Consider the following 27,877-nt stretch of genomic DNA (forward strand, 5'->3'; position numbering starts at 1 on the left):
CTTCCATGACTCCCATTCTCGGGTTCCTGTTCCTTCCCCTTCCTTGCATAGGGCACCTACCTAGGCACCTAACCCAGGCTTTGTGCAGTCCAGTGATTACCGACAAAGGGTCAGTTCCTTTGTGAATTCAAGCCTTAGCTGTTAAGCATACCCAGTGTACGTTACTCTTCACTGATAACACACGCTACACAGTCATGTGCCTAGTTGGCAGGAGGTAACAAGCAGATGATTGCACCCCCAGCAAGGTTGCAGATGACACCACGAAGCTGGGGGAATGGAAGAGACCCTAGGAGACAGAGTGGCCTAGACAAAGGAGAGGATTGGGCCACCAGACATCTGAGGTACGACAAGGACGAGGGCAGGGTCCCACACTTAACGCAGAAGCAGCCCACGCCCTGCTGGAGACTAGGAACCACCCGGCTAAGCAGCAGTTTCGCAGAAAAGGACCTGGCGGTTACAGTGGACGAGAAGCTGCCTAGGAGTCGGGAGGGAGTCCTTATTGCCAAAAAATCAGCACCATCATCATAGTGGGCTGCGTTAGCGGGAGCATTGCCAGCACACCGAGGGAAGTGATGATTCCCCCATATTGGGCACCGGTGAGGCCTCCTTTGGAGTGCCGTGTCCAGTTTCGGCCTCCCGCCCTGCAGAAAGGATGGGAGGGCAACACAAATGACTAGGGAGCTAGAGCACATGATTTGGCGAGGCTGAAGGAACTGAGCTCCTTCAGTCTGCAGCAGAGAGGAATGAGGGAGGGATTTGACAGAAGCCTTTACCTACCTACCCGAAAGGGGGTTCTAGGAAGGATGGAGCTAGGCCGTTCTCGGTGCCGGCAGATGACGGAACGAGAGCAACGGTCTCAAGTTGCAGGGGGGAAGCTCGCGGTTGGAGATTAGGACAAAATTGTCACATCCCGAGTAGTGAATCGAGCACTGGAATGGGTAGGGAGCTTGTGGACTCTTTCTTAATCCTTCAAAGGTTTTAAGGCCTTGCCTGATGAAGCCCTGGCTGTGATGATCGAGTTGGGGTTGGTCCCGCTTTGAGCAGGGGAGCGGATGACCTCTCGAGATCCCTTCCACCTCCAATCTTCACCAGTCTCTGGCATGTCTAAATTCAAACCTGTTGCTGACCAGAAACAATTCAGTGCAAAGACAAATCGAGACATCCCTATCAATCACACACACAGACCCCTGAAAGAAGTCAAACAAAACAAAGCCCAGCCTTCTATGCAAAAGTGAACCCGTAACTCCACAACCGCCGACATGGACTTTGCTAAAGAATAAGGGAAAAGGTTCCTTTCTTCCCTTGGCCACAAGTTGCCCCACCATACTCTGATCCATTATGACAATATTCACAGAAACAGCCACCAAGTTCAAGCCAAGCCTTACTTCACAGCTCATTCGCTTGGAAAGGAGCAGATGTAAAGATGACTGGCACATGCCTCAAGGACCAACCTCTACTCGAGAGCCCTCCTCTAATCACATTTCTATCCGCCGTTTCAGCTGACGACTAGCGTTGTTGGCTGCTCCTTGAAGGAAAAGAAAAGCTTTTCCCCAGTCAACATCGTTTTAGCGCTTCGCCATAAACAACATATAGACACACCTCTTAGCCTGTATCCAAAGAAGGACTCGAGAGCCACCCGTGACATCATTGTCGGACGGGAAACTAGATCACCCACTCAATAATCCCTCCACCCACCTCCAGACTGAAGAAGTTCTACGAGACAGCTCCAGTCTATCTGCCAGCACGTCCCCCAGAGACAAATATTCCTCAGGTGGAGGTTCTCTCGATTGCCCATGCTAGGTGGTCCCTTGCCAAATTGAGTGGGACGGGATTAGTGTCTGGGCTCCCCACCCCTGGCACCGAGGCCTAGTTGTTGCCTCAGCGACAGGAATGTCGCAAGACCCACTTTCGATGCCAAAAGCACCAGACAGCAAGAGCGGTCCTTTGGTTCTCCGTTTTACCACCTACAGCGAACCAAGGGAATAAGGCGCAAGACTTCAGTTACAAAAACTTCAAGCGAGCACAGCATCTTTCACTAGAGTCTTCTTCTTCATAAATAAACCAAGGTCCTTTGATCATTTACACAATGCTTTCTGTGTCGCCTTGGCAGTCATGTCGAGACCCTACCGAGCACTCTTTCAGTGGAGTCTCTTCGGTAAGCAAGCAAGAGGAAACTGCGAGATAGAGGAAGAAGGCAGCTGGCGTAAGGATATGCCTACACAGTCTTAGTACTCCAGGCTGCCTTGCGAAGGCTGTGGGCACGCAGCTTTTTAGAAGTGAGTTTCATACGGACACAGCGCGTGAGCTACAAAGGGACGATATACATTCTGACTTGGTGCCTCATTAAGAAGACACACACAGCTATCTATCTACAGCAGTCAATCAATCACAAAAGGAGAAGACAATGTAAGCGTCAATCGTGTTCAACTCTGGTGAAAGAGCTGAATCTTCTACTACAGACATTCAGTGCAGTCCTTTTCCGGCTGTGCGATTCACTAAACTTTAAGTCTCACCACCGCCCCTCACTCCCAACGATCGATCCATCAGGCTTTACATGAGGTGTATGAAGCCGTCGGTGAAGTGGAAACATGTTTCCTGCAAACAAAAGGAGAATGTACAGGGTTATTATTTGTCCATCTCATCCACACACATTGTTTTTGAATGGTTCACTTCACATTGACCTTCCTTTGTCCATGACAACTGGTCAAATTTCCCAAGTTAGCTTCTTTTGTCTTACTTCATAGACAAAAGTTACAGTTTCAATAGATACGTGGACAAGCCGCCAATAGGATCCTGTGACTTTTAACCGATCGGTTAACGACATCCTTAACTTCGGGAGCACGGACATTGGTTATGCCTTCTTTTAGTCGCTGAACAGATTGTCACAACGACATGCATAACTGCAAACATCATCGTACAATAAATTCTACCTTGCCAGTGATCCCGTGCCCCCGAGAAGTCACTTCCTTGAGTATATTTCCGACTGTTGTTATTAGAAGCCTGTGAACCGGTGGCATACATTCTAAGCACCAAAACTGCCCTACAGAGACTTTGGAGCAAGTTTTCCGGATTTTTGCACTCCAAGTAGCTGATGATTAGCATCCACACCTGATTCCTTTACTATTTAGAATATCTTTAAAGGATTATTAACTTAAGCTTCATGACACTTTCAGAGCACTCCAAAGTCATGATCCTCTTCATCTATAGGTTGTTTTTTCCCTCCCTCCCTCCCTTTGTGAGAGGTTTAGAATACTTAAGGGCCAAAAAGTGTCTTATTGCTCTAGCTTCCCAACTCCAAGGGGGGAGGGTTCCTCCTGGCAACCGCAAGCTGGAAGCCGGGAGTTGCTGCTATCCGTGTGAACACCAGAGGTCCTAAGAGCAATCAGATCACGGTCAGTCCTATTTCTACAGTTCCTGAGCAGACCATTTCTTTCTGTATTTGTCATAACAACACAAAAAGGTGACCAGAGCACCTCCTTCCCACAAGAAGCACAAGCTACTCTACAGTCTTCCTGACCCCATTCTAAAGTACGCAGACTGTCCCAAGGGATACATGGACTCTACGGGCTGTCCTTTGTAGCCCGGTCTGTCCGCCTTGAGACCAGATACTTCTCCAAATCACACTACCAAAACGGATTTAAACCGTGACATTGTCAAAAATGTACTGTCCTTCCAGTAAATCTTACCACCACCTTCTCAGAAGCCAGACTCTAGGATTTGCATTTGGGACAAAGACAGACTCTCCTGTTTGTTTTGTCATCTCTGGCCGTCAAGTGCTGTTGAAACGCTGCCAGAACTTGGTGAGTCCAGTCAAAGCAGCATGCCAATCTGTTCTGATTGAAAACGGAGTTCTATTTCAGTCACTCAAACAAACTTTTGGACTCAACTGAGGAGTAAGAATCACCACACATTGCCAATTAATTACAAAACTGGTGGCCATGTGTATCAATGACAGTACAGTAGAACCTCCGTTATGGACACCTCGGGAATGGAAGTGATTCATCACCGAAGTGTTCAGAACTCCTTTTCTGGTTGTGCTTTCAAAAGCTGACAACTGAACATGGACTTACTTCATTCAGCTTTGAACCTTGACTATGCACAAGAAAAGTGGTCCTTTGAAATCGTCCTTGAATAAAAGCACAAACAAACGTTTGCCTTGGTGTTTCAGTAGTTCCTGTTTAACACACCACTGTGCAGTATTTGCTTTTTGGATTTCTGCAGATGCCTGATTGCATACTCGTGGTTCCCAATGAGGGGTGTGATTGACTGGTCAGTTCATAATTCGGATGGCTGTGGAGATGCATCCCCTTCATGTATAACCATGAAACTGGGATTACCTATTCTTGCTAGGAACATCAAGCCTCTCTGGGGGACGGGGTAGGTCGTGTCCAAACCCATTTGATTCTTGGCTTCTGCAGACACTAACAAGGGCCCCGATTAGTAATAAGGATACTATCCATTTGCAACTCTAAGAACACCAGCATCATTGCACGCATCCATATTATTTAGAACATCCCTAAACGTATCTGCAGAGTTATCAAAGAGGATTATGATCCATTGTTCTCTGTCTGCTGAAGGTGGACAAGTAGTCAATGGTCTTAATCTGTAAGAAGGGAGATTTAGATAGATAGTAAGACTGGCTATTAGGAAGACAAACTATAAGGATAGTTAAGCACTTGAAGAGGCTTCCGAGGGAGATTGTAGAATCTCCTCTCCCCCCCCATCATTAGGTTTTTGAGAACAAACTACTGTCAAGGATGGTCTAGGTGTCCTTGGTCCTGCTTCAGTGAGGGGGCTGGACTAGATGACCACGAGGTCTCTTGCAGCCCTACATCGCTATGATTACTTCGTGGCACACTACAGAGTATTTTACACCAATCAATCAGTCATTTTACTGAAAAACAATAAGCCACTACTAAATACTTGACCATTACAATCTGACATGTTTCAGGCATGCCTTTAAAAACAGACGACTTAAACCCAAATAGCATCTGATAGTGACCACTGTCAATCACCAACCATTAGGTTTGAAGTGTCACTATTTCTTATCAAAGGCATGAAAGACACGAGAAAGAAAAAATACACATATAGGAAGACCCATGACCATAACTTGTGGTCTTCACCCGATACATAGTTAAATACCACACTTCCCTTTGAACTCTGACTAAGCCATCTACTGTGGACATTTTCAAGGGGAAAGGAAATTTAAACAGATACCTTTTAGCGTTTCAATTAGATCTTCAATGCAGATGCTTCATTTTCATCTGGTACTTCAGCATGCATTTTAAATACTGCTTTGCCGTTTTCATCGGTTTGGTATGAGCTGAACAGTGGAGGGGAGGGAGGGGGAAGTCTAATTGAATAATATTGACCATGCATGGTGAGCGAAACTCCAGGCAGCAGGTGAAAAAGACATAGCTGGTGGGGGTCGGAGGGGGAGGTTTACGAGAGCTCTGAGGTAGTTTAGAAACTAAACACAGAGTTTGGTGCCTGTGGAGATTTCCAAATTAAACTCTAATCTAGATCAAATACTGGAGCTCAATCAATAAAAAGTGAAGCATCGTTTTTAAAATTCCCCCCTTCCCAAAAGGGAAGTGGGGGGTTGACCAGTGACATTGAAATGAGCTTTAACTGGTCCTTGCATTAACGACAGAAGCGTGACTCGGAGGTTCGTAGAGAGCGTATTTCATCGAACCATGTGGTGTGCGAATGCCCTGGATCCAACAAAGCAGTTAAGCTAACTTCTTCTGAAGTCAATTGTACTAATCAATCACCTGCTTAAAGCTGAGCACGTGTTTCAGAGCTTTGCTGAAATGTGGTTTACATCCCTTTGAATTTCTCTACAATAAACTTGACACTCAAAGTCTTTGAAACTATGTTCATGTCCCCAACTCTCCCATCAAAGACGTGCAAAAACATTTTTTCCAGAGTATAAGATTCCCACAAACGTTTATCATCACCCTAAAAAAAAAATGAAAACTGGCCCTGGCAAGTTGGCCGCATGGAAAAAAAAACCGCATGCAAGGTATTACAAAAAACCAATAAGTTAGGGCAGGCCTGCCCTGAGAACTACATGGATACAGGGTCTACTTGTAATCAGTACAAGATAAGGTTAACATTCACTTTTTTTGATTTACAAAGAATACGTGTGTGTGTGTCACTCTGCGGGTTTGCTAAAGATCTACTGTCAAACATTTGTATTGGACTAGTTTCAAATGTAAAAGCTATTATACAGCTTGACTACAGAAGTGTTCTGTATACAATAAAAATTGAATATTACATACAGGGGCATGCTGTTTTAGGTTTGCCTCGTTTGTGTTGGTGCCGCTTTAATTGATAAAGAATGTGTATTCAAATGGTTTCTGGATGAAAACTAATACTCGATATCATAGACATGAAAAATCCTCGGGAATAGAGAGACTTTTACATCATGTGGAACAGAGCAGATTCTTCCCTGCCTACGTCAGCTGCCTTGGAGGCAGCAAAGTAACTCACTCAAACTGATGAGTATGTCACAAGCCTGTGCGAACATCAACATTACTGGGAAAAAACTAGTGCAACTCTGACCAGGGATAGGTCTATTCCTTCCACAGGGCTATCGTATTCCTAGGATCCCGTGTCAGATCTAAGCCTACCTCGGAATGGCCACAGTTCATCAGACCGGTGGTCCACCTAGCCCAGTGTCCTGCCTCTGACAGTGGCCAGTGCCAGAGGCTTCGAGGGAAATGAACAGAGCAGGACAATTTAATTGAGTGATCCACCCGCCGTCGTTCAGTCCCGGCTTCTGGCAGTTGAAGGCACAGGGACACCCAGAGCATGGGGCTGTGTCCTGACCGTGGCGGCTAAGCCATTGATGGACCTGTCCTCCATGAACTTAGCTAATTGTTTCTGGAACCCAGTTATCCTTCTGACCTTCACCACCTCCCCTGGCAATGAGTTCCACAGGTTGTGTGAACTTTGTAAGATGACTTACTCCCTTCCGTTAGTTTTCCACCTGCTGCCTATTAATGTCATCAGATGACTCCTAGTTCTTACGTGAAGGGATGATGATTCGCTTTCAACTGACCACTCATCATGTTGTAGATTTCTATCACGTACCCCCCCGTTGTGTCTAAGACAACGGTCCCATTCTTAATCGCTCACGTGGAAGCAGTTCCATACCCCTAATCGTTTGTTGCCCTCCTCTATACTGTTTCTGTTCTAAATATCTTTTGGGAGAGGCGGTGACCAGACCTGCATGCATCGTCGAAGGTGTGGGTATACCATGGATTTCTGTAGGGCGTGGAGCCTAAATGCACATATTTTCCCACACAGTCAGGCAGTCAAGGTTAATTCACAGCTTTTCTGTTGGTCGTGCTAAGTGCCAAGTGAGTAGGTTAAAAAGCCTTTTTGAAAATATATACAAACATATGAAAAAGTCTAGCTTTTCATCGACTATGTTAATTACTTTACAGTTCAAGAAGCTACAGTACTCGCTCCTGGAAAAAAGGTATCAGGAAGCTGACAAGCAAGTGCAAGGAACAGAGGTTTAGACTTACCCTTTCTGTGAAAAGAATTTCTTATACATCCAAATAACTACCAGCACCACTGCAGCGATTACAATCACTGAAAGGAAAAAAGTCATTAATCTGGTAACAAAAGTCATCGTTAACCCCCAAACAAACACAAAAATGAACAGACTTCACAAGTTTAGAAAGGAAGTTCATCATGTTACAAAAAGGCATCAAGTGTCAACCCACAGAACACTCTCATGCAATCATCCCTCACCTCTGAATCTTTAATCGTCAGCATTAAATACGCAAAGGCACAAACTAAGCTAGTGAACTGATCACAGGGGAGAGGAAACGGCACAGACCCAAAACTAAGAAAGCACTGTACCCACTGCATTAAAAGGGGAGCATTGGCATTCTCTCTTCAGAAGGTCTATGATGAGAGGTTCACAGCACCCCACCCCGAAGGGGTGAAGTTGGCTCAGAAGGAAGGGGCTAATTACCTTGGTAGGCTGCCTGTGGCTTGAGGGACTAATTGCAGATGGACCCCAGCTGGGCAGGTGTAGGTGGGGCTTGTATAAAGCCAAGGAGGGCAAGGAAAGAGGTGTAGTGTGGAAGTTTGTAGTTGTTAGTCAGTCTCTGATCTTAGTGAAAAGAGAAGGGGGAAATGTGGGAATGCCCGAGCCCGAGCCCTTGGCTGTGAACCCTGGGGGAAGGGTTTACCCAGAAGGGAGGTGGTGAACAAAACCGGCAAAGGAAGAAGCCCAGGGAGATGGCAACAAGAGTTGGGATGGTGCAGATCTTGGCTCCTGATTGCAGGATCCCTGGGCTGGAAGCTGGAGTAGTAGGGCCTTGGTTTCCCTACCAACCACTGGGAGAGCGGTACACTTTTCAATCATAAGACTGTTACCCGAAAATGGGAAAGCTGTATAATGATCTGGCTGGAGGGCTAAGCTCTTGAGACAGAGGGACCGTGGTGTGAACGACGCAAGGAGACCTTAGCCTGGGCAGAGCCAATCCCCAGAAGCAGCCGGAAGGAGCGTATCGGTGGTAAGTAAAGCCTGTGACCAGGCCTAATGCCACTTTTTACGAATACCCATGCTCTGGTTGCCAGAAAGTGGTGGAATTCAAGAAAACGGGGGAGAGCGCATCCCAACGAGGATCTTTGTTTTAAGCAGCTTACACACTTTCTAAGCACGTTGAGAACCAACAATAGGGAGGGAGAGGAGGGGAACTTTCTGGAAGGTGGGGGACGCACATCGGGTTGCTTGTGCACCACTGTAGTTGCTTAATTAGAGTGCTAACAACATCCTCCAATTTTTTATGCAAAGCCAAAAATAGGCTTAATTCTTTGCAGACTTTAGAGACGGTAGTCCTACGCTTCTCTTACACAATCTACAAACAAGGAAAACTCCACTTTCCATTAAAATATGCTTTATGGCTGTTTATGCTAACACAGCTGATCCGTTTTTTCCCCAGACCTTTTTACAGCATCACAAATCGGTACGCAAGCAATTCCATGACAGCAACCCCCCACTCACTGGGAGCTCTTATACAATGAGCTGAAACAGAAGTAACACTGACGCTACCCGTGAAGTACTACAAGAAGCTTCGCGACATCTCATTCTGTGTTTTAGTAAGTTACTTACCACAAATGATGACGATGATGTACACACCTAGAGCGAACAAAAACACAAATTGAGCTTCAGAAGCGTATGCAAGGTAGTTCTACAACCTACAGGGATTAATCTCTACTGGATTGTCTGAGAAAATTCAGCAGAAGTGTTAGATTATGACAAGCAGCCATTTCATAGAAGACATACTGAAGTCCTTCAGGTACCGTGTCTAGATAAAATTAAATCTAATAGAGCAGTGGTTTTCAACCAGGGGTATATGTACCCCTGGGAGTATGCAGAGCTCTTCCATTTACTCATCTAGGTATTTGCCTACTTTTACAACAGGCTACATTAAAAAGCACCAGTGAAGTCAGTACCAAGTAAAATTTATACAGACTGACTTGTTCAGACTCCTCTATACATACACAAATGGAAGTACAATATTTATATTCTAATAGATTTTAAACTGGTATGGTAAAAGTGAGAAAGTAAGCAGTTTCAGTAGTGTGCTGTGACACTTCTATTTGTCAGATTTTGAAAGCAAGTTTTGAGTGAGGTATGCCAGGCAAGACTCAGACTCCTGAAATGGGTACAGTAAGTACCATGGCAAGAGTCAGTCACTATAGTAGAGGACTCATTTATAATAAACTCTAATAGAAAGGGATTAACCATGTCTCACCCCAAAACTATAAACAATGTGCATTCGTCATTTCTTAAATGGGAAAATGGGTCCCCGAGTGATAGAACTTCCTGAATCCCAGATACCTACATGCTATCAATTACACACTGTGGAATACTATGCATTTTGTGGAAAGTGGTTATAGAATTTATCAATTGATACTTACTTAATTTACATATTGGAATTTTAGGCTCCCACTTATTTCTACCAACGTACTGAAGAGTAGGTTCACCATGCAATGTGTAGCCTGTATAGCATTCAATTGTAACAATGTCTCCAATAGAATAGTTGGATTTTTCTCCAGACTTTATTCTTCCATTACCGATGATCAGGTTCTCACTAACATCCGGGGTGCCTGAAGCAGGAACAAACATGTGAAACACTGGGTTTTGCATTCGCTTGTTTAACTGAAGTGCAAATGAGATGGGAATTCCTGTTTTACAAATATTTCTATTCCAAGTAATTTAAAATGCACACATATTGCATCTTTTTGCGATTTTAAAAAATTTTTTCTGGTCAGAACGGAACAGATTTCAGGGTACTTGTTCAGTAACAATTACTCGGGACATTTTTCACGTCTCAAGTTTGTACTGGTTTACTAAAGGCATGGAAAACAGCCAGGTTACATAGACATGAATCTTGCACGCGATCTCAACCCGTTTCCACTGAATGAGCAGCACTGGAGGAGTGAAAAGCCATCCAACCGACAGTCTGCAAGCCCCTCATACAGTATGGAGCTCATCTCGATCAACAAGATGAGAGAAAGTAAGTATTAAGACAGGCTCTAATGGTATTAAGAAAGCTCTAAGTCACGTCAGCAAGTGCTTGTTCCCCTCCACTATGAAGAATCCAAAATCCCCTTTTGGGGAGGGCGTTCTTTGGTGCCCTCGGCATCGGAGCTTTATGAAAGATCAGACAAAAGCAGCCAAGATCCAGAACTTGGTGTGAAAACTCTACTTCAATGAGAATCAAGCCCCACCTGAGATTCCATTTTAGCTACTTAGAGGGCATCTCTCCTTTGTTGGTACCTTATTACATAAAAAAACACATGACAGCAACAGTTACCTATAAAGCCAAACAAAAACTTCGGTGCTGTGCATTCTGTGTCTCCCCCTTTAAAATGCAAACCTTTTACGCAATCTGTAACCCCTTTTTCTGCACCCAGATCCATGAAGGTGCTTCACTAATGAAGCAGACAATACTCCTCTCTGCAATGCTCTTGAGAACAAGAGTCCTTTGCCTCAGATGTAAGACAAAAAGGCATATGAGGTTTTAGAATCTCAGTACGATTGTCACTCAGTGCATTTCAAAGGCAAAATAAAAATGTTCAACTCCCTCACTGCAGAAATACTAACAGATGAACATTCAAAACTATTTACCTTTATGAGAGCTAAAGTTCTCTTGTGCCTAGCCTCTGCCAAAGCAACATCTGTGTTAATGCACGTGCCGCTGAAGGAGGAACATGACAATCTTCTCTAAAGTTACCTTGACAGTTCTGTACAGGAGGATTCCACACATTGTCTCCTCTGCAGACAACAGTCATTGACTTTGCACCATTGGGGAAGTTATAATTTGCCTCGCATGTCAAGGTAACAGCATCTCCACCTACATATTGAGGTTTTGATGGAAACATTTTTCCATTTGGGAATTCCGGAGCGCCACATACACTTGGAGTTGCTATAGCATTTAAAAAGAAAGAGACATGCCTTGGACTCTTGTTACAGACTATATCAATCATCAAGTCTGGTAACAGACTTAGTATTACTACAAATATTTATCATGTTTTTCTGTGGCCATGCAAGGTCACTCGCTATCTGTTCATTACAATGTTTAAAATGCAGAAATGCCTAACAGGCTTAGGTACAAAAAGTGGCTTTTTCAGTTGGCCAGTTACTGAACACAGTTGTGTAATGGGGATCACAAGCCCCTCACTGGACACTTGTGTACAGCCTCGAAGGCAAAGATGAATTTTAACTTGACGTGCTGGACAAGGGGTAAAGGTGAAGCTCTCATCTCAGTGATCTCATCCTCCACACAGACAATGCAGATAGTGCATCATCTCTTCTCTTGGCCTACCTGGGATTCTCCAAAGCCGGCTCTAGGCCCACTCATGCAGCCAGACATGTTAGATCCTGGCTTGAGCCTAATAGTGGCTATTGGAGGAACCACCAACATACCACTCCTGGTCTGACCACCACCACCTCATCCAGGCAAAGATCAGGGTCTTCCCTTCTCCTTCCCAGCGGGGTCATCGACAAGCTAGGCTGGTCTGCCCCTAAAGACACCTGAACTCTCTGGGTTTTACGCTCACTCTAGAGGCACAAGTCGCCCACGTGCAAGGCCAAGCCGCCAAGGGGTTAGCACATCTAACGTGCACCGTCACCGATGCCCTGCCCCCAAGCTGTCCGATTCCTCCACCGCTGACTTAGATGACCACCATGGTTCACATACCAACTATGGCCGATAAGGCACGCAGACGGAGTTAGAAGGCTGGTGGTGCAAACTAAGTGAATAAAAATTTTGAACCCATCTGCCAGCAGCATGGACTCTTGTGACGGTGCCACCGTAAAAAGAACGTTCTACTCTGCAATCGGTGGGGCTCAATCACAGCTAGCAGAGCTATTTCACATAGCTCTCGGGCTAATCAACCCAGACATCAGACACGAGCATTCAACCCTTCCAAAGAGCTCTCGGCTTACTTCATTGGTAGTTTCATACGGCTTCAATCCATCTTAACTGCGAAAGAAAAGTCCATCTCTGACCAGATGAGGATATCCCCTCCACAACCCAACAGTGAGGCAGCATCGCACGTGCCATAGCTCAAGAAACCCTGAAAAAAGACTCAAAACCCCAACCTGTGGGATGGGTCCATGGCCGCCTCGTCTTATAAAGGCCAATCGGGAACGGTGGTCACTACTTAAGGAAAATAGTGCTTCTCTGAAAGAAGCAGAACTACCAAGCCCCTTGTAAAACAGTGGCTTCCAATCCTCAACAAGCCATAATTTGAACCCAAAACTTCAGCTTCCTATTCCTTGGCAAAATAAGGGAGACAACAGCAACCGCTCTGTACATTTAAGGATAAAAATCAGAACCTCCCCCAATGCAGTAACACTAAGGAGTTGAACAACTGACATTTAAATGCTGTTTCTCTTAGGAGAGGTAATGTTTCCCAGTGTCTAGAATTTGCAGAAGCGACCTCTGTCTTAATGCACGTGCCTCTGAATCAAGAACATGACAATCTTATCTAGACTTACCTTGACAGTTCTGTACAGGAGGATTCCACATATTGTCTCCTCTGCAGACAACAGTCATTGACTTTGCACCATTGGGGAAGTTGTAATTTGCCTCGCATGTCAAGGTAACTGTATCTCCAACTACATATTGAGGTGTCGATGGAAACATTTTTCCATTTGGGAATGCTGGGGTAGCAAAAAAACGGTTCACCCCTCTACGTGATGCAGCAGGCGCAGGTGACTCAGGACTGAAGTGGTTCAAATTCACAATTGCTGATGGCCAACTGCTCTTCCTCCCACACGGCCCTCATCTGAGAGAGGTCACAGGAATCCATACTATCCCCTTCTTTTCAATAACTCAATGAAACCACTGGGAGAGAGTCAAATGTGCTACACTGCCACAGTATGGCAACCATCTATTTCATCCAATAGATGCCCACTGCTACGACTGCACTGTCAGAATGCCTAGAAAAGCCATCAGCTCGTAGATGTGAACTCCCTTAAGTGCTTTGGAAACAAAATCCCATGTTACGTCTCAAGTTTGCACTCTCTCTTCACCATGAACACCTTATAGTCTCACCAAGTTTGGAAGAACGAGTGTGGATTTTATAATGGTGTGTGTAACGTGTAAGGAAAATTGACATCTCAAATCCTATTTGCACTTACCTTTTTCACAAGTTGGTATTGCAGGATCCCATAAATTATTCGCTTGGCATTTAATCACATCACTGCCAACCAAGTAGTAACCACTGTTGCATTCAAACTGAATGGCATTTTGATATGTATAGGAAGGACCAAATCCACTTAGTTTTCTCCCATTTTCAACTTCTGCATTACTGCACTTGACCACTGAAAATGAAAAAGAATGTGAAAAACATCTTCTATAGAAAAAATAAAGCCCTAAAAATGTGAATAGAATCTCTATATAATTTCTTTTTTTTAAAAAGTTGGGGTTGGTCCTGTTTGGGTGGAGGGTTGGACTAGATGACCCCATGAGGTCCCTTCCAACCCTACTCTATGATTCTATGAAAAAAGTGGTGGCTTTAATTCTGTCCTCTTCCTCACCCACTAATTTTACATTTTCCTTCTACAAAAACTGCCTAGAAGTTAAAGGAAAACATACTTAAACTAAACCAACCAACCAACACTATGTTTAATTGGACTTGTACTCCCAAATCCAAGAAATGTCAAGGTTAAGGAAGAAGCTCCCTTAGGTTTCTCTACTGTAACACACGAAATAGACCAATGGCGCACAATTTCACTTCAGACAAAAAACCCTAGTGACAATGTGAAGATTGCCATTTTCTTCCTGCTACTCCTATTGAGAAGATCATATTCTGACCCTTTTATTTGCTCCTGCACTGTTAATTTTGTAGATAGATATTAGGAAAGTTGTAACACCATGCTCATCACAACAACAACAAGAGTGCCTTTCATTAAGCAACATGACAATTTCCGTCAAGCGTTGTCACGCTGTCTACATTCAAATGAAATACAAAGACAACGTCTGTGTGACAAGGTGTCAGGAGCTTTCAGCTGACTCACCATTCTGGGCATTTGGAAACTGTCCTCACCTGAGGCAAACTGGGGAGATGACTGGGCGATTAACCAGTTAGCTGTCCTCATCTGATGAGGTTAAAAGTGAGATGGAAGACAGGCAGGCTGGAAGGAAGGGCTGGAGAAGCCTAGAGTCTCAGGGAAGTAAGCTCTGTCACCTTGTTCCTAGAGAGGATGTAAGAACCTTGTGCTGTGGGTAGTTAATGCAGTGTAAATAAGTACATGGTGTTGAGCTAGACAAAGGAGTGAGACAGGACTGTTTGCAGTAAGTAATCCAGAGTGAGGGAACCCTGTCCTCTGACAATCAGCTACATGAAATCTCCTTTTTGTAGTATTAAGCTGTATCATGCAAGTGGGAGATGAAAATTGTGAGCTAAGAGAGCTTTACCACTACTTTTAAAGTTCTGAAAGGATGTACTCGTTTTTACCAGCAAAATCTGTATTTCTCTTCCTATCCTGCTCAGTTTAACAGCTTGTTACATCTTTTTGTCGGATTAAAATCTCAGGGCAAGACAGGACCATCATGGGCATTTTTAATTAAAAATGCCTATTTACTGATGCCACGTATCTGAAAACGTCACCTAATAGCAGGAAACTATGCAGAGACACTTACCTCTGAACTACTAAGACATATGATGTGACTATTTAGGATTTGAATGGAAAGCACAGAGGCAAAGGAATTCGAATCTGGGGTGCTGTATTTTGTCCAGGTGAGAGATTTAATCTTAAGCTTTAATGTCTTCTTTTGGTATGATTTACAGAAGCTATGAGGAAGAAAAGCTACCAAAAAAAACTAGCTACCTTTACATATAGGGGCCTCTGCATTCCAAACTCCATTTTTATTTGTGTCAGATGTACAATAAATAGATGCCTCTCCAATAAGTGAGAAAGGGTGTGAACCCTTTGGTACGGTATTACAGCTGTAAGTTACTGATGATCCATAGGTGTAGTCAGCATTGGGCTCACCGGAGTGTTTCCCATTGATGATTTCTGGAGGTGGTAAACATGGAATTGCTAGAAAATATTGAAGAAAAAAAGCATTTAACAGAAGGGAGAAAAAACTGCCATGTAGCAAGAAGCAGCACAACAACTCCAAGGTGCAATGTCTTCAGGCCTTAGCACAACAGTCATTCAGGCTAGTGCCAAGAGTTGCAGATGCTGACTATTTTTTTAGCAAGAGTATTATTCAAAGCAAGGCGATTTCCAAAAAATTTGATGCATGTCTGTTTGCAATCTGACCCACTTTTGTATATAATAGAGTTTTTCAAGTGATTTCACTGAATCAACTCTACTATTTGATAACTGAGTTTAACAAAAGTGCAAAAACCATTATCAAAAAGATAATCAAGGAGATTGTAGACATGTTCAATTTTATTTTAGCAGCATAATCGGGACAGGAGAAGCTAAGGTAGTAGATCAACGGAAAACAGCTCTTGGACAACCAGTCTGAATTTCCACTGGAAATCACTGACTTGTTTTCTCAATGCCTTCTGAAGGAAAGTTAGGAACATTACGTTAAAACACATCTTCCTGATATTTAACTGGAAAACCTGAAAGTATTTTGATAAAAGTTGTCTATTACATAGAAAATAGAAGTCAGACAAATAAAACTGTAAAGGTTACGGATATCAAAGGAAAAGTTAGTGTAATGCAACTTTTGCTAGAGCCTAGCTGCATTCCTATGCTTGATTAACCCCTGTATGTGGTGAAGTTCCATTGATCGCTTTTCCTTATAAAAGCTCACACATGCCGATTAAAAGAATAAGCCCCTAACGAGTATGCAAATCTAACGTTTGTTTCATCTAAACAACCTGAACAGCCTTCCATTAAAATTTCTCTGAAAAGAATTTTCATAAAGCGGCAAATAGATTTTTCTATTACATTCCATGTACATTTATGGCACTGGATGAAACAAGCAAGCATAGGTAAGCTCCCACATACAGCAATAAATCTGAATCGTAACAGCAAAACAAAAAAGGTTAATTCATACAGTTTTCTACAAATAAGTCACAGGAAAAAAGCCGACTGTGATACCCAATAGTCCTGTGACTTCCTTTGCATCCATATTATATATGCACGCATCCTCTTCACCTAAAATCAGTCCCTCAAGTCAGTGTTAAAGCCATTCTCTTAAATATAATTTAGACAGATGGAATTTGACACACCGCCAGAAATTCCATTTTGTCAATCACGAGTCGAAAGTTACCAGTTATTTAACAGGTAAAGCTTACTCCTGATTTTCAATAAGTGAGCACATTTGACCCACATAAGCTCTCAGTAATCTTTGGGCATTCCTAAAGAAGACTATCGCCATTAGCTTTGAAAATCATGACATACAAACAAGACTGAACACGAACAGTAGTTTTCTGTACCAGTGAATTCATTGGACTGCACCATTTACCAAATGTGAACTGACAACCAGAACAAACTTAAATGTATAAAACGCACTTACCTTCACAAAATGGAATTTCATGACTCCATGTAACACTTCGTCCATCAATCACACACCGACTAGAAGGAGCTCCAAATAATCTGTACCTAAACAAGAACACTTTCAAAAGTCAAAATTTAACATGTTCCTGCACTTCAAATATCTGAGCGGATGGTTTAGGAGTACACTTCTGTTCTGCCAGCAGGTGGTAATGGAACACTGAATTTCAGGCGATGCCAATCTCAACGTAAGACACATTTTGCCGAGTATTCTGATCCAAGTCAGAAAATGGCTAGGGAGCGAAGTGACTGCAGCTAACAGAAGGATTGACATCTGAGAGACTTATCAGAAATGCACCTTTCTCCACCATTGCTGAGGCTTTGGAATTGCCAAAGATAGCATCGAAAGAAGAAAATAATTGGCTACCGAATCGAGAACACTCAGCACTCTTTCCATTCGTTTGACACACGACCCTCTATCCCAAACATCGCGAAAGGGGCAGAGAAAGCTATTAATACAAGTTATAACATTTTCCCCTAGGTATTTAAATTAGATGTTTTATAACAAGATATAAAACACCAAAAGCCATTAAGAAATATTTATAAATGCAAACAAACATTTTTGGGGGGAGGCTATTCCAAAAAAGTCATTCCAAGATGTGAAAGCAAGTTCTCATTTGAATACAAACTCCTAAAAAATAGGGTCTCACAATTGGAACACTGACTCACTCAACCTTCTTTAGAGTGAACATACAGCATAGCAATACAGTTGTAGCTATTTCAGAAACTACTTACTCCCCAATATCCGTCTGAAAGTTTGTCATAATTTATGGTTATCTAGTCCGTATAAAGGTCTACAACCAGTATAAAAGATGGAGAAATGAAGAACACTCTCACTTCCTTGACAACCTTACCCGTCTACACACGAAAATGTAACTTCCGAACCGAACAGGAGATCTGTGACGTGAACACGGCCATGCTCTAGATCTCCTGGATGTGCACATGACTTCCCTAAAAGAGAATTAAATGGGCATTAGGTCTCTTTCCAAGTCCAGATGCAAAAGATAATTCTGTGCGAATGATGTATGTGTCCCACATTTTCGTATGTGATCTATGTAAACTTTAGCGTTAGATGAATTTAAAAAGCCCATGAAGACAAAAACACACATACGCTTGTGTTAGTGAGTGGAATGGATAAGAACGATGCCCTTCTAGTTATCTACAAAAATCCCTATTGGCTATAAACTAGCATGTTGCCAAGCTGTAGATAGTCTTGCTAGTACAACATGACTTTCATATTACAATGAACCCAAATAAAGTGAATTACTTAGAAGATTAAACCACCCAATGCTAAAAAGTTTGTTGCGGGCTTAGTGTTCTTTCCTGAAAGATGCGTGCACTGAAGAATTAACCCAACATTTCCCTTCTCAAGGGAATCAGCTTTTCGTACAGCACTCACAGCCCAGAGAGAGAAACAATTAAACTGTTATCACCATCACAGCAATGCAAATTAGTATCACTAAGTCATGGGCTTGGCATGCTTTTGTCAATCACTACATGCAATGTCTGAAGTAATGTAGCCTCCATGTGAAATCCGAGCCCTCTGGAATGGAAGTGTTGCTAATGAGGTCCGGTAGGCTGCAATTTCACTTTGTGTTAAAGTTTTACATTTGATTCTTGGGGGTGGTGGGGTGGGGGTATTATGCTCCTCCTAAAAAACAATTGTTTCAAGCGGTCAACCATCAAACTTTACAAAATCCTCATTCCGGTCCAGAAGAGGCTTTCACTTGTTAGTGTTTTTGAAAACCTAGAGTGTGAAGAGGTGGTGGAGGGAAAAGAGGTGCAGAACCTTACTTTGACAGAACTCTTTGACTGGTGACCACTCCAAATTGCTTCCACAAGAGACAGCAGGTGACTCCCCAGGAACTTTCATGTACCCTGGGCGGCAGGTGTATTTCACTACGGTCCCAACAGGAAAGTTGGTCTGGTTTTTAAATTGATCCTGCAGCTCAGCAGATGTTAGCTTTGGCGGGCCACCACAACTATCTACAAAAACACCGTGAGAAATAATGTGGTCAATTTGTAAAAACATGAAATATTTTCGTTAAACAGGTACAAATTAAGCCTTAGTAGACACAGAGGCCGGGATTACCAGAAGAGCCTAGGAAAGTTTCAATATTGAAAAGAAAATTACAAATCCTCAGAAAAGCATGACTAGCAAGTGTAGCACAGATGCTACCCTGACAGCCCAATTCGTGACACTATTTTCTGTAATACAACAGCATCGTCAGAGGAGACCCAGAGATGCTTGAGGAGGCCCCCGCGAGTTGTCGTCAGGAGCGTTTTCTGGTAGGATGCTTGCTCTATAACCATGGACAATTTGACAATGACGTTCTGAAGTTAAGATCAGAGCTCTGATTAATGAGCTTACTTAAACGTGCATTAATGTAAAGAGTAAAAGTGGAGAGGAAGAAAGAAATGGAGGCATAGAAATATCAATAGCTATTTTCCGCCGCAAGAAGAAACTGGCATCAAATACAATGAAAATCTGCCAGCAGACTAGCTTGTGGTACTGACAGCTATCCCAATGTAACAGCCACACCAAAGTATCAGGAACAAAACATCTTAAAAGCAACAAAGCCAGAGGTAAAAACAACGAGAGTTCTGTAGCACTTCAAAGACTAACAAATTTAATTTCTGTGGGCATGAGCTTTCACGGGCTGTAACCCACTTCGTCAGATGTGGGTAACAGGAATCACAAGGCACATATACATATCCAAGGGAAGTAACAACAATGGGGGAGGTGGATGAAAGCAAGGTCCATTACGCAAAAGGTGAAATGCTTAAGAGCTCAGATACTACTCCTGATTTTTGTAGTTTGATTATGTATAATCACACTGCCACCTCAGTGTACTCCATTTATATGGATTACTTATACAGGTGCAGCTGAATGGACACCGCTAGTCCAAAAAGAACTGGATTTTTCAGCCCATGGGGTGCATGTGTACCTTTAGTGGAAGGTATGTGAACAATCACTCCAAGAACAATCGGTTTTTGCCAAGGCTTTTGCAAAAGGGAAATATAGGGCTGTGTCCAGTAGTTAGAGCAACACCCTGGAAGCTGAAAATGAATCCACATCTCCCTTGTTCTGTCAAATGCTTCCTGTATGACCTCAGGCAAGTCACTTGCTATCCCTGTTTCACAGATGGGGGAGCTGAGGCACAGAGACTAGCTCCCTACCTCACTGGGAGGACCAAGATAAACAGTGAACACTGGGAGGCGCCTGCATACAGTAATGAGGGCCATAGAAGCATGAGGAGGACAGTCACAATGCAGTCATAGTACATTTAGTAAGAAATTATAGGCTTAGAGGGAAATGGTATGTAGTCTTAGATATGAAAATTCAACCATCTGTACCTCCTTAAATAAATACAGTACACATGAATCCCTCCTAAAGAGTCTGCCTATAAATGCAGAAATAGGTAACATTTAGTCTTCATGATGTGAACTGAAGTGACATATACTTTTAAATATGTTGCCAGAGAAAGCAACAGGCCTCTACTATAGCAGTAATGTATTTCAATACACTAAAACCCTCCTGTGAGGACAAGTAAATGTTCCCATTTGACAAATAGAGAAACTGAGGTAGTCCACTGGCCCAGATAATTTTGGGCATTAAGGGGTAACTCAAAAGCTAAAAGAAGGTCATTGCTATCGCATGGCAGGCACATATCTAGTGGTCATCAACAGCAAGGATGTAGAGGCTGGAAGTGGTGCAGTTTTTCTATATCATATAATGTTTAATCAGGCATCCAAATGGAAAAAATTATAAAATCATTTAAAAGGGCTGTAAATCATAGAAATATAATTTATTTTGACCCAAATTGGCAGAAACCTTCTAAATACAACTGATAATGCTATGATGTAGTCAAAATAGTGTGGTTCGGGAAATATTTAAGCCCAGGTGATATATTTTATACATTTTCCTGTACTTTTTTGCCTTCTGTTAAAGCAAATGTTTGTAGTCAAAAGACAATATGAGCTTGTTTGTACCATATACTAGTATATCAAACTATTTATTATTATTATTATTATTGGGGGAGTGGACTGATTTCAGAAAAGTTGTCAATTTTATGACGTTATGCAGATAAGAAACCTATCCCCCTATTATAAAACATTTTGGAGGTAATCGGCTGAGATGGAGCCATACGTCTAAAGCACACATGGTACGACTGTAATTTATGTTCTGACTATCCCTGAATACAAGGACAATACTTTTAAACTATTTATGTAACAGTAATGTCTCTTAGTAGCACGGCTGTATGTTGGCCCAATCCTGTTTTCATGAAAGAACAGAGCCACAAACACACCCCCACCTTCCCCCCGCCTCTTTCTACCAAGAGGCACTTCAGCCTGAAACACTGTAACTTTAATCAAAAGCTAAAACCTCAACTGACTGGTACTGTTCTACCCTTTTGAAATGTTCACCTCAGTCTTTCTAAAATATCTATTTACTACATAACGTTCAAGTCTGTCTGTATTTTGTATAATTCTCTTTGGTTTAAGATTGTAAAACCACTCCACTGACCATTTTATCTGTTAATTTTATCTCCTCTCAATATATTTGTTAAAACCCTATTTTAAGTATAAAAAGCCACACTGTGAAATGTAATACACCTATCTAATTGTGAAACACTGGCAATAATGAAATAATGTTTGCTTTAAAAATATGTGAATACTTCAGCTAGGAGTTGGTACTGAGTGATTGAAGTGTGAATGGCTGAGCAATTGAGATGAGTGTAGACAGGGGGAGAGATTGAACAATCGGTCTGAGTAAGGGATGTCGAAACAGACGAAGAAAACACCAGCCTCACCTAAAAACATTTGAGGGCAGAAGAAAGGAGCGAACATAATCAACTGGCCAAAGAGGAGTCCACCCTGATAACTTTGGAACCAGACCATTTCAAAGGACAAAATCTGATCAGGCTTGCAACATTGTGGGTGATTAAGGATCACACCAAAAAATCCAGTTGCAGCATGACAGTGCAAAACCCATAGACTTACATGGGATCTTTTCCCTATAAAATCAGACAGAAAGATGAAGGATGGAGGGCCGGCTCTACATCACCACACAATCCAGGAGTACCGATGAGCATCTTCATCGGCAGAACCTTGCTCCTCACCCTCATGCTACAGTCACCTGGCCGGTGACTACCATGAGCACCAAGAGGCTGGTAACTATGACAGCTGTGAGACCCCTGTGTATGTTTGTCTGTCACCCTATCTGTGTATGCCTGTCAGTGTGTGAAGGTATGAATGAAAGTACCAACTGAAACATGTCTCCGTAATTGTAGTATTGATCCATTAATACTGTTTTCCTAGTGTTTACATTATTAATACTATTTCACTAAGTAAAGAACAATATTGATGTTGTTAGTGTTGATACTTTTCTTTTTATTGATACTATTTACCAAATTTCTGTATTCACAATAAACGTGGCTTGTTGCCTTATCCCCTAAAAAAAGATCCTGTAATATTTATTTGAGTAACATATACCACGTCTTGTCTGACTATATTGTGTGACTAACAAAGTAAAACCATGTGTTCTTATGTAACCCCTACGTGTAACTGAGCTACCAAATGTCAAATACAACACCCCTTCAACTTACATTTACTCAGGAAACTAGATGAAACATTTCTGCTCACCTTCAGAATCTCTCAGATGTGTTCACTATGCTGTTGCTATATTTATCACTAGCACGGCTGCATGTATTGGGGCACACACACCAAATGCATCTTCTTCCTGCACCTGTATTTTCACAGCTACAACACACAAGGCGGAGGATAACAGGAGCCAAAACCATCATTTTAGGAACACAATGTCCTGTGCTATCTACTTCCCATCCAGTGGTGCCAGGGGACACTTGAAGATACCAAACTGTTGCACGATTTCCTATAAATTGACTGATTGATATGCACTTTTCAGGTGCTATCTGCTGGAGGCCACTGTAGTTGGCAACTTCTCATTTGTTTTGTTCTTCTTAGCAAACAACTCGTAGTGCACATTAGCCAGAGCTACTTAGTTCTTAGCACTGTATAATAAAAATGCCAGTGAAACGTAGGCTAGATACTCTGAAAAAGCTGCAGTTGAGCTGGACTGAAGTTATCTACCTTCAAATCTTGCTAGAACACAGACTACTTAGGTCAGGTCTGTCCAGGCCATGAATTCAAAGTAATACCCCTAATTTACAATGCCCTTCACAGGCAGAGATGTGTAGATACCTATAGACTATCAGATCATCTTGGAGGTGTGACCATGTCTAGATGTTTCTGCCCTTTGCCTCAAAACCGCCCACACTGTAGGTAACGGACGCAGGCTTATAAATGGCAGCAGGCAGTTAGAGAGATGAGGTAGTATGTGCCTAGACAAGCCTGCTGACTTAAGGGATATTCTGCTGTGGGGTATTTTTCTCTACTTTAAGCTGGGCCACTTTAATTAAACATTAATTGGGCCCAAGCCCTTTACAGTATGGGGGTTAGGATACTCAGTGTGTTGGAGACCGGCCCCCCCCCCCCCACCTTCAATTCCTCTTGAATTAAATATGAATTGGACCAAAAATAAGCGCAAGAAGCACTTTACACTAGAATGGTTAGGTGACCCCCCAAACTATTGGAGATGTTGATTCAGTTTTTCCCTCTCCCAACTGAGAAGGGAGTTGAACTGAGTGTGCCTGCAAACTGTCCTACTGAATCCCCTTCTGGTTTCCCGTTTGACCCTCACCCCCCTTCCTGTTTTTTCATTTGTTGTCCCCTGAAATCGGTTGAGTCCCAGGTCCAGTGGCTCCTCCCCTTAGGTTGGGGGAGGGCCCTCCCCTGATTCTCAAATAGTAACTTTCCTACTGACGCTGTTACTTTTTAATTAAATATTAATTGGGCTACATTAAAACCGAAAAGTCTTCCTAGGACAGCGGTGCAGCTACTTCTCAATGATACTTCATGTTGCTGGTTCAAGTCTTCTTGCTACCAGATAAGGGGAAGGTGTTTGAACCAGAAGTACCCTCAGTCTTGCCTCCTGTTGCTGGTCCACTTGAATTACACCACAGCCAGAAACCCCTCTCTGGGAGTCAGGTGACTTACTTAGGTGCTTAAGCCAGGTCTTGTGAGATCATCAAGTACCCACCTAACACCATACAAAAGAGCTGAGGGGGAAGAGACAGAGGCTTGCTGTCTGCCCCTTAGCCCAGTAATTAGGGTCCTCAGCTGAAAAGGATTCACTTCCCTCCCACACTTGCTGAGAAGGAATTTAAAAAAGAGTCTGGCACTTCTCCTGTGAGTGCCTTAACTGCTGAACTAAAGGGGTGCCTGCTGTAGGTTGCTCTTATTGAAGCCGTTCCACTTGAATTAAATATTTAAACATTACTTGGGCCACAGAGGCTGAAAGACTCCTCCTGCAGTCTATTGGTTTGGGGACTCCCTTGAGCTATGGGGCAGTCCCATTCAATCCCCTTCTGCTGGATGACAAGGGGTTTGAGCAGTGCTCTCCTCCCTCCCAAGTGAATGTCCTAACAAACAGTTGGTGTACACGTGATTCTCCTGTGGGACGCCCTCAATCTTTTCTCCTGAAGCGGCTCCACGTTAATTAACTATGGATTGGGCCAAAGCAAGAAGCCCTCGCTGGCATGGGGGGTTAGGCTGTGCGCCAGGGAGGTTAGCCGCTTTGGTTCAATTTCTGCTTGATGACAAGACCTTTAAAGCAGGAGCGGCTGGCTTCTTGATGCTTTTCCTTTTATTAATTGGGCCAGTAAAAAGCTCAGAATTGCTCTATGCTTTGCTGGTTTGGATGCTAAGCACAACAGTGGGCGTGCCTACTTCACCTCCCTCTGCCTAGTAAGAATGGGTTTGAATAGGGAACGCCTTTCCTCTTGGAACTGTTCCACGTCACTGACCTATTAATTGGACCAAAAGGAGACTCATTGGCAAGAAGCCCTCTATAGCCTGGGGACGTGGGTGCTTCTTTTGGATGGCTCTGGTGCTGGTGCTAGCCCCTTGCTGAAAAAGAGCGTGCAGAACCAGCTTTTCTCCTTTTGAAGCTGGTCCACTTTCATTAACTATGGCTGAGGGCAGGCCAAAGGACTATGGCTTTGTAAGAAGTGCTCTTATAAATGGGTGGTTTGAGTATGCATAGAGGGTACAGCAGGTGTTAGCTCCGTTGGCCTCTTACTGGTTGAGGAGAAGAAGGGTTTCAGCTGTGAGCGTCTCACCCCTTGAGGCGTTCCACTTTATCTAACTATGAAATAATGGACCAAAGCAAGACTTATGTATAAGGCGGCCTATGTGGTCGTCTGGAGGCCAAGGTGCTTAGCTGGTATGTTAGCAATGCAGGTTCAAACCCCCCTTCCCTTGTCTCCTTGAGAAAGGATTTGAGTAGCAGTCTCTTCTTTTCTCTCCCAGCAAGTCCCCTTTGAGTAACTATTTAATGGCCCAAATCAGAGCACATTTGCAAGCAGGCCTGCATAGTCAGGGGGCTCAGTTCTGTCCCTATGGTGCTTCATATTGATGCTTCAGGTTCTCCTCCTACTAGGTGAGTTGAGCAGTACTTGACGTGGGTCCATTTTAAGTAACCATTAAATGGTCCAAAGTAAGCCCTGCCTATAAGCAGCCCTGAATAGCCCGGTGGTGTGGGCTCCCGGTTCAAGTCCCACCTCTGCTTCCTGAGAAGCAGGTAAGGCAGCTTTTTGCCTCTTGATGCTGGCCCACTTTCATTAAGTAGGAGTGGAGCCAACCCAGGGTTTAGGATCACTCTATAGTCCAGTGGTTAGACTACATGCCTAGGAGGTGGTTGACCCTGATTCCATTCCTTCCTCTGCCTGTTAAGAAAAGGTTCAGAGAGGGGAGCCCCTGCCTCCGGGGGAAGTGAGAACTCCTGTTTAGGATGCCCTCTCTTTGACTGGCGGGCATGGAGGGGGTGCAAAGGGCCCTGGGAGGACACTACAAATGTAAATCAAGGCAACTGGCAGAGATTTATTTTAAACACCTTTACCACGGCGGGGACTCGAATGAGCGGCACCGGCCTCCCAGGGGAGCGCCCCAACCGCTGCCCCACAGCGGCTTCTCCTCAGAGGGACTTGCTCGGCCTCATTCATAGCTGATGAAAGGGGAGCGGTGCCAAGAGCCCAGACGAGCCCCCCTGCTCGCATCCCGGCCCGCACCAGCCGCGGGGAAGAGCTGAGTCGGGGTCGCTCGCCCACCGCCCCGAGCCCCCACCCACGGCACCCCACGGGGCCGGCCGGGCCGAGCCGAGCCTGGCCCAGTCACTGCTTCATGAACACAGCGCGCGGCGCAGGGGCTGACAGCCGCTGACGCGGCTCACCGCGGGCCGGGCCCTGCAGCTGAGCGGCCCGTCGGCGGCGCGGGCGGCGCGAGGCGCACTCCCAGGCGAGCGGGCTCTGGCCGGGCAGCTGCGAGCCCTTGCCAAGCTCGCCGCCCCACAGAAACGCTGCTGCGGCCTGCGCGCGGCGCTGTCCCTCGCTCCCGCGGGAGGCCCCTGAAACCCGGCCGCGCGATTCGGGCAGAACCGAGCGACTGGCCAACGGCAGCCGGGCACCAGACCCGCCCCGCCCCCTCCCGTTCCCCCCGGCGCTGGGCCCAGAGAGCAGCATCCTGGGCCCCTCCCTGCCCGGCGCTGCTCCCTCCTCGCCTTCGCCAGTCGCTGCCCGGACGGCGGGGAAGGGGGCGGGGCTGCCGCTGAGGCGGCGCAGCAGACGGGGGGGGGGGCGGAGGGTGACGTAGGACGGCACCGGGGGACGCGGGCCTGGGGGAGGGGATCAAGGGCGGGGTCGGGGGAGACGGAAATCGGGGGGCGGGGGCTGGGCCCCGCTCCGCGCCCGACACTCACCGGCCAGCGCCCCCCTGGGAAGCAGCGCGAGCGCCAGCAGCGCTAGGAGACGCGGGTCCCAGCCAGGCCGCAGCAGCCTCATGGCGCCGACTCCCAGCAGCAGCAGCAGCGCACACCCGGCTGCTTGACAGCGACGCGCCGACCGTCCCCTCGACTGCGCATGAGCGGAGTCGCCGCCGCCCATTGGCTGAGCGTGTGTCGCGCGTGCTGGGGGGAGGTGGAGCGGGGGCGCGCACGCACGCCGCTTCCGCGCCAAAAGGGCTGCTGAGGGCGGTAGCCAGGCGCGCGCTGGGGCTCGGCGGCCGGGCGCAGGCTGGAGCGGAGCGTGCCCGAGGGAGGCAGCCGGCGAAGAGCCGCAGCGCCGCTTGTCTGCCAGCTCCGGCTCCGCAGGGCCCGCGAGCAGCCCCGCTTCGCTCCAGCCGAGCGGGGCGCGCAGGGTCCGACTCCCGTCCGCTGCTGGCGGGAGAGCGAGAGCGAGACGCGGGCCGGCTCGGCGCCAGCTCCGGGCGCAGGAAGCAGCCGGCAGACGTGCTGGCGCTGGCCGGGGGCGGCGGCGGAGAGCGCCCGGCTGCTGGGCTTGGCAGTGGCCGCAGTGACTGAGCCGAGCCGAGCCGCGTTCGCTCCGCCCGGCGCCTGCCCGGCAAGCTGGAGTTTCTCGTCTGGCTGGTGCCGCCTGCCATGGGCGGCCCAGGGCCCTGCGTCGGCTGCGGAGTCCGGAGTGAGTTAATTCCTGAGCAGCGACCTTTAGGGCAATAAGCGATGCCGCCGAAGAGCTCGTCCCTGAAGGTTTCGCGGGATTTGCAGGAGTGCCCGGAGCCCAGGGAGAGCGGGGTCCCGCTGCTCTAGGCCGGCGATGCTCGGACTCCAGCTAGCGACTGCGCCGCACGTGCTCTTTGCTGTCCGTCTCTCCAGGGGCTTCTTGCAGCGCCTGCCCTTAAAACATTGCGAGTTACATTATCAACCAATCGGGTTGCTCG

At 45.3% G+C, this 27,877-nt stretch overlaps 1 protein-coding gene across 5 annotated transcripts; it reads right to left on the reverse strand.

The window, feature by feature from the left end:
* Positions 1-1,031: 1,031 nt before the first annotated feature.
* On the reverse strand, positions 1,032-27,508 carry LOC137153363 (membrane cofactor protein-like). Of its 5 annotated transcripts, none has more exons than XR_010919777.1 (13): positions 26,901-27,508; positions 18,860-19,051; positions 17,920-18,016; positions 17,028-17,113; positions 15,377-15,589; positions 13,685-13,867; positions 11,271-11,462; positions 9,952-10,140; positions 9,140-9,166; positions 7,539-7,605; positions 5,218-5,323; positions 3,687-3,833; positions 1,032-2,595 (listed from the first exon to the last, which is right to left on the reverse strand). XR_010919777.1 is itself a non-coding variant. In XM_067548608.1 (12 exons), the coding sequence occupies exons 1-11, from the start codon at positions 27,082-27,084 to the stop codon at positions 5,233-5,235; spliced, it is 1,521 nt and encodes a 506-aa protein (XP_067404709.1). In that variant the 5' UTR covers positions 27,085-27,508; the 3' UTR covers positions 1,032-2,595; positions 5,218-5,232. The 5 variants fall into 5 exon arrangements, 3 of the variants coding, with proteins under 3 accessions (XP_067404709.1, XP_067404732.1, XP_067404724.1); XR_010919776.1 differs by having other exon boundaries at positions 3,687-4,603; XM_067548608.1 differs by lacking the exon at positions 3,687-3,833.
* Between the last annotated feature and the right edge of the window lie 369 nt (positions 27,509-27,877).

Source organism: Emydura macquarii, unplaced genomic scaffold, assembly GCF_026122565.2.
Source record: "Emydura macquarii macquarii isolate MOO-44397 ecotype Brisbane River unplaced genomic scaffold, CSIRO-AGI_Emac_v2 contig_237, whole genome shotgun sequence".
NCBI classification, from domain to species: domain Eukaryota; kingdom Metazoa; phylum Chordata; order Testudines; family Chelidae; genus Emydura; species Emydura macquarii.

Coding starts and splice junctions, on each gene's coding strand:
- LOC137153363 (XM_067548608.1), bottom strand. CDS start 27,084: ATGGGCGGCGGCGACTCCGCTCATGCGCAGTCGAGGGGACGGTCGGCG. Junction 19,052..26,900: donor TCCCAGGGGGGCGCTGGCCG/GTGAGTGTCGGG, acceptor GTGTTTTTGTAG/ATAGTTGTGGTGGCCCGCCA. Junction 10,141..11,270: donor TCCTGTACAGAACTGTCAAG/GTAACTTTAGAG, acceptor TTCCTGCTTCAG/GCACCCCGGATGTTAGTGAG.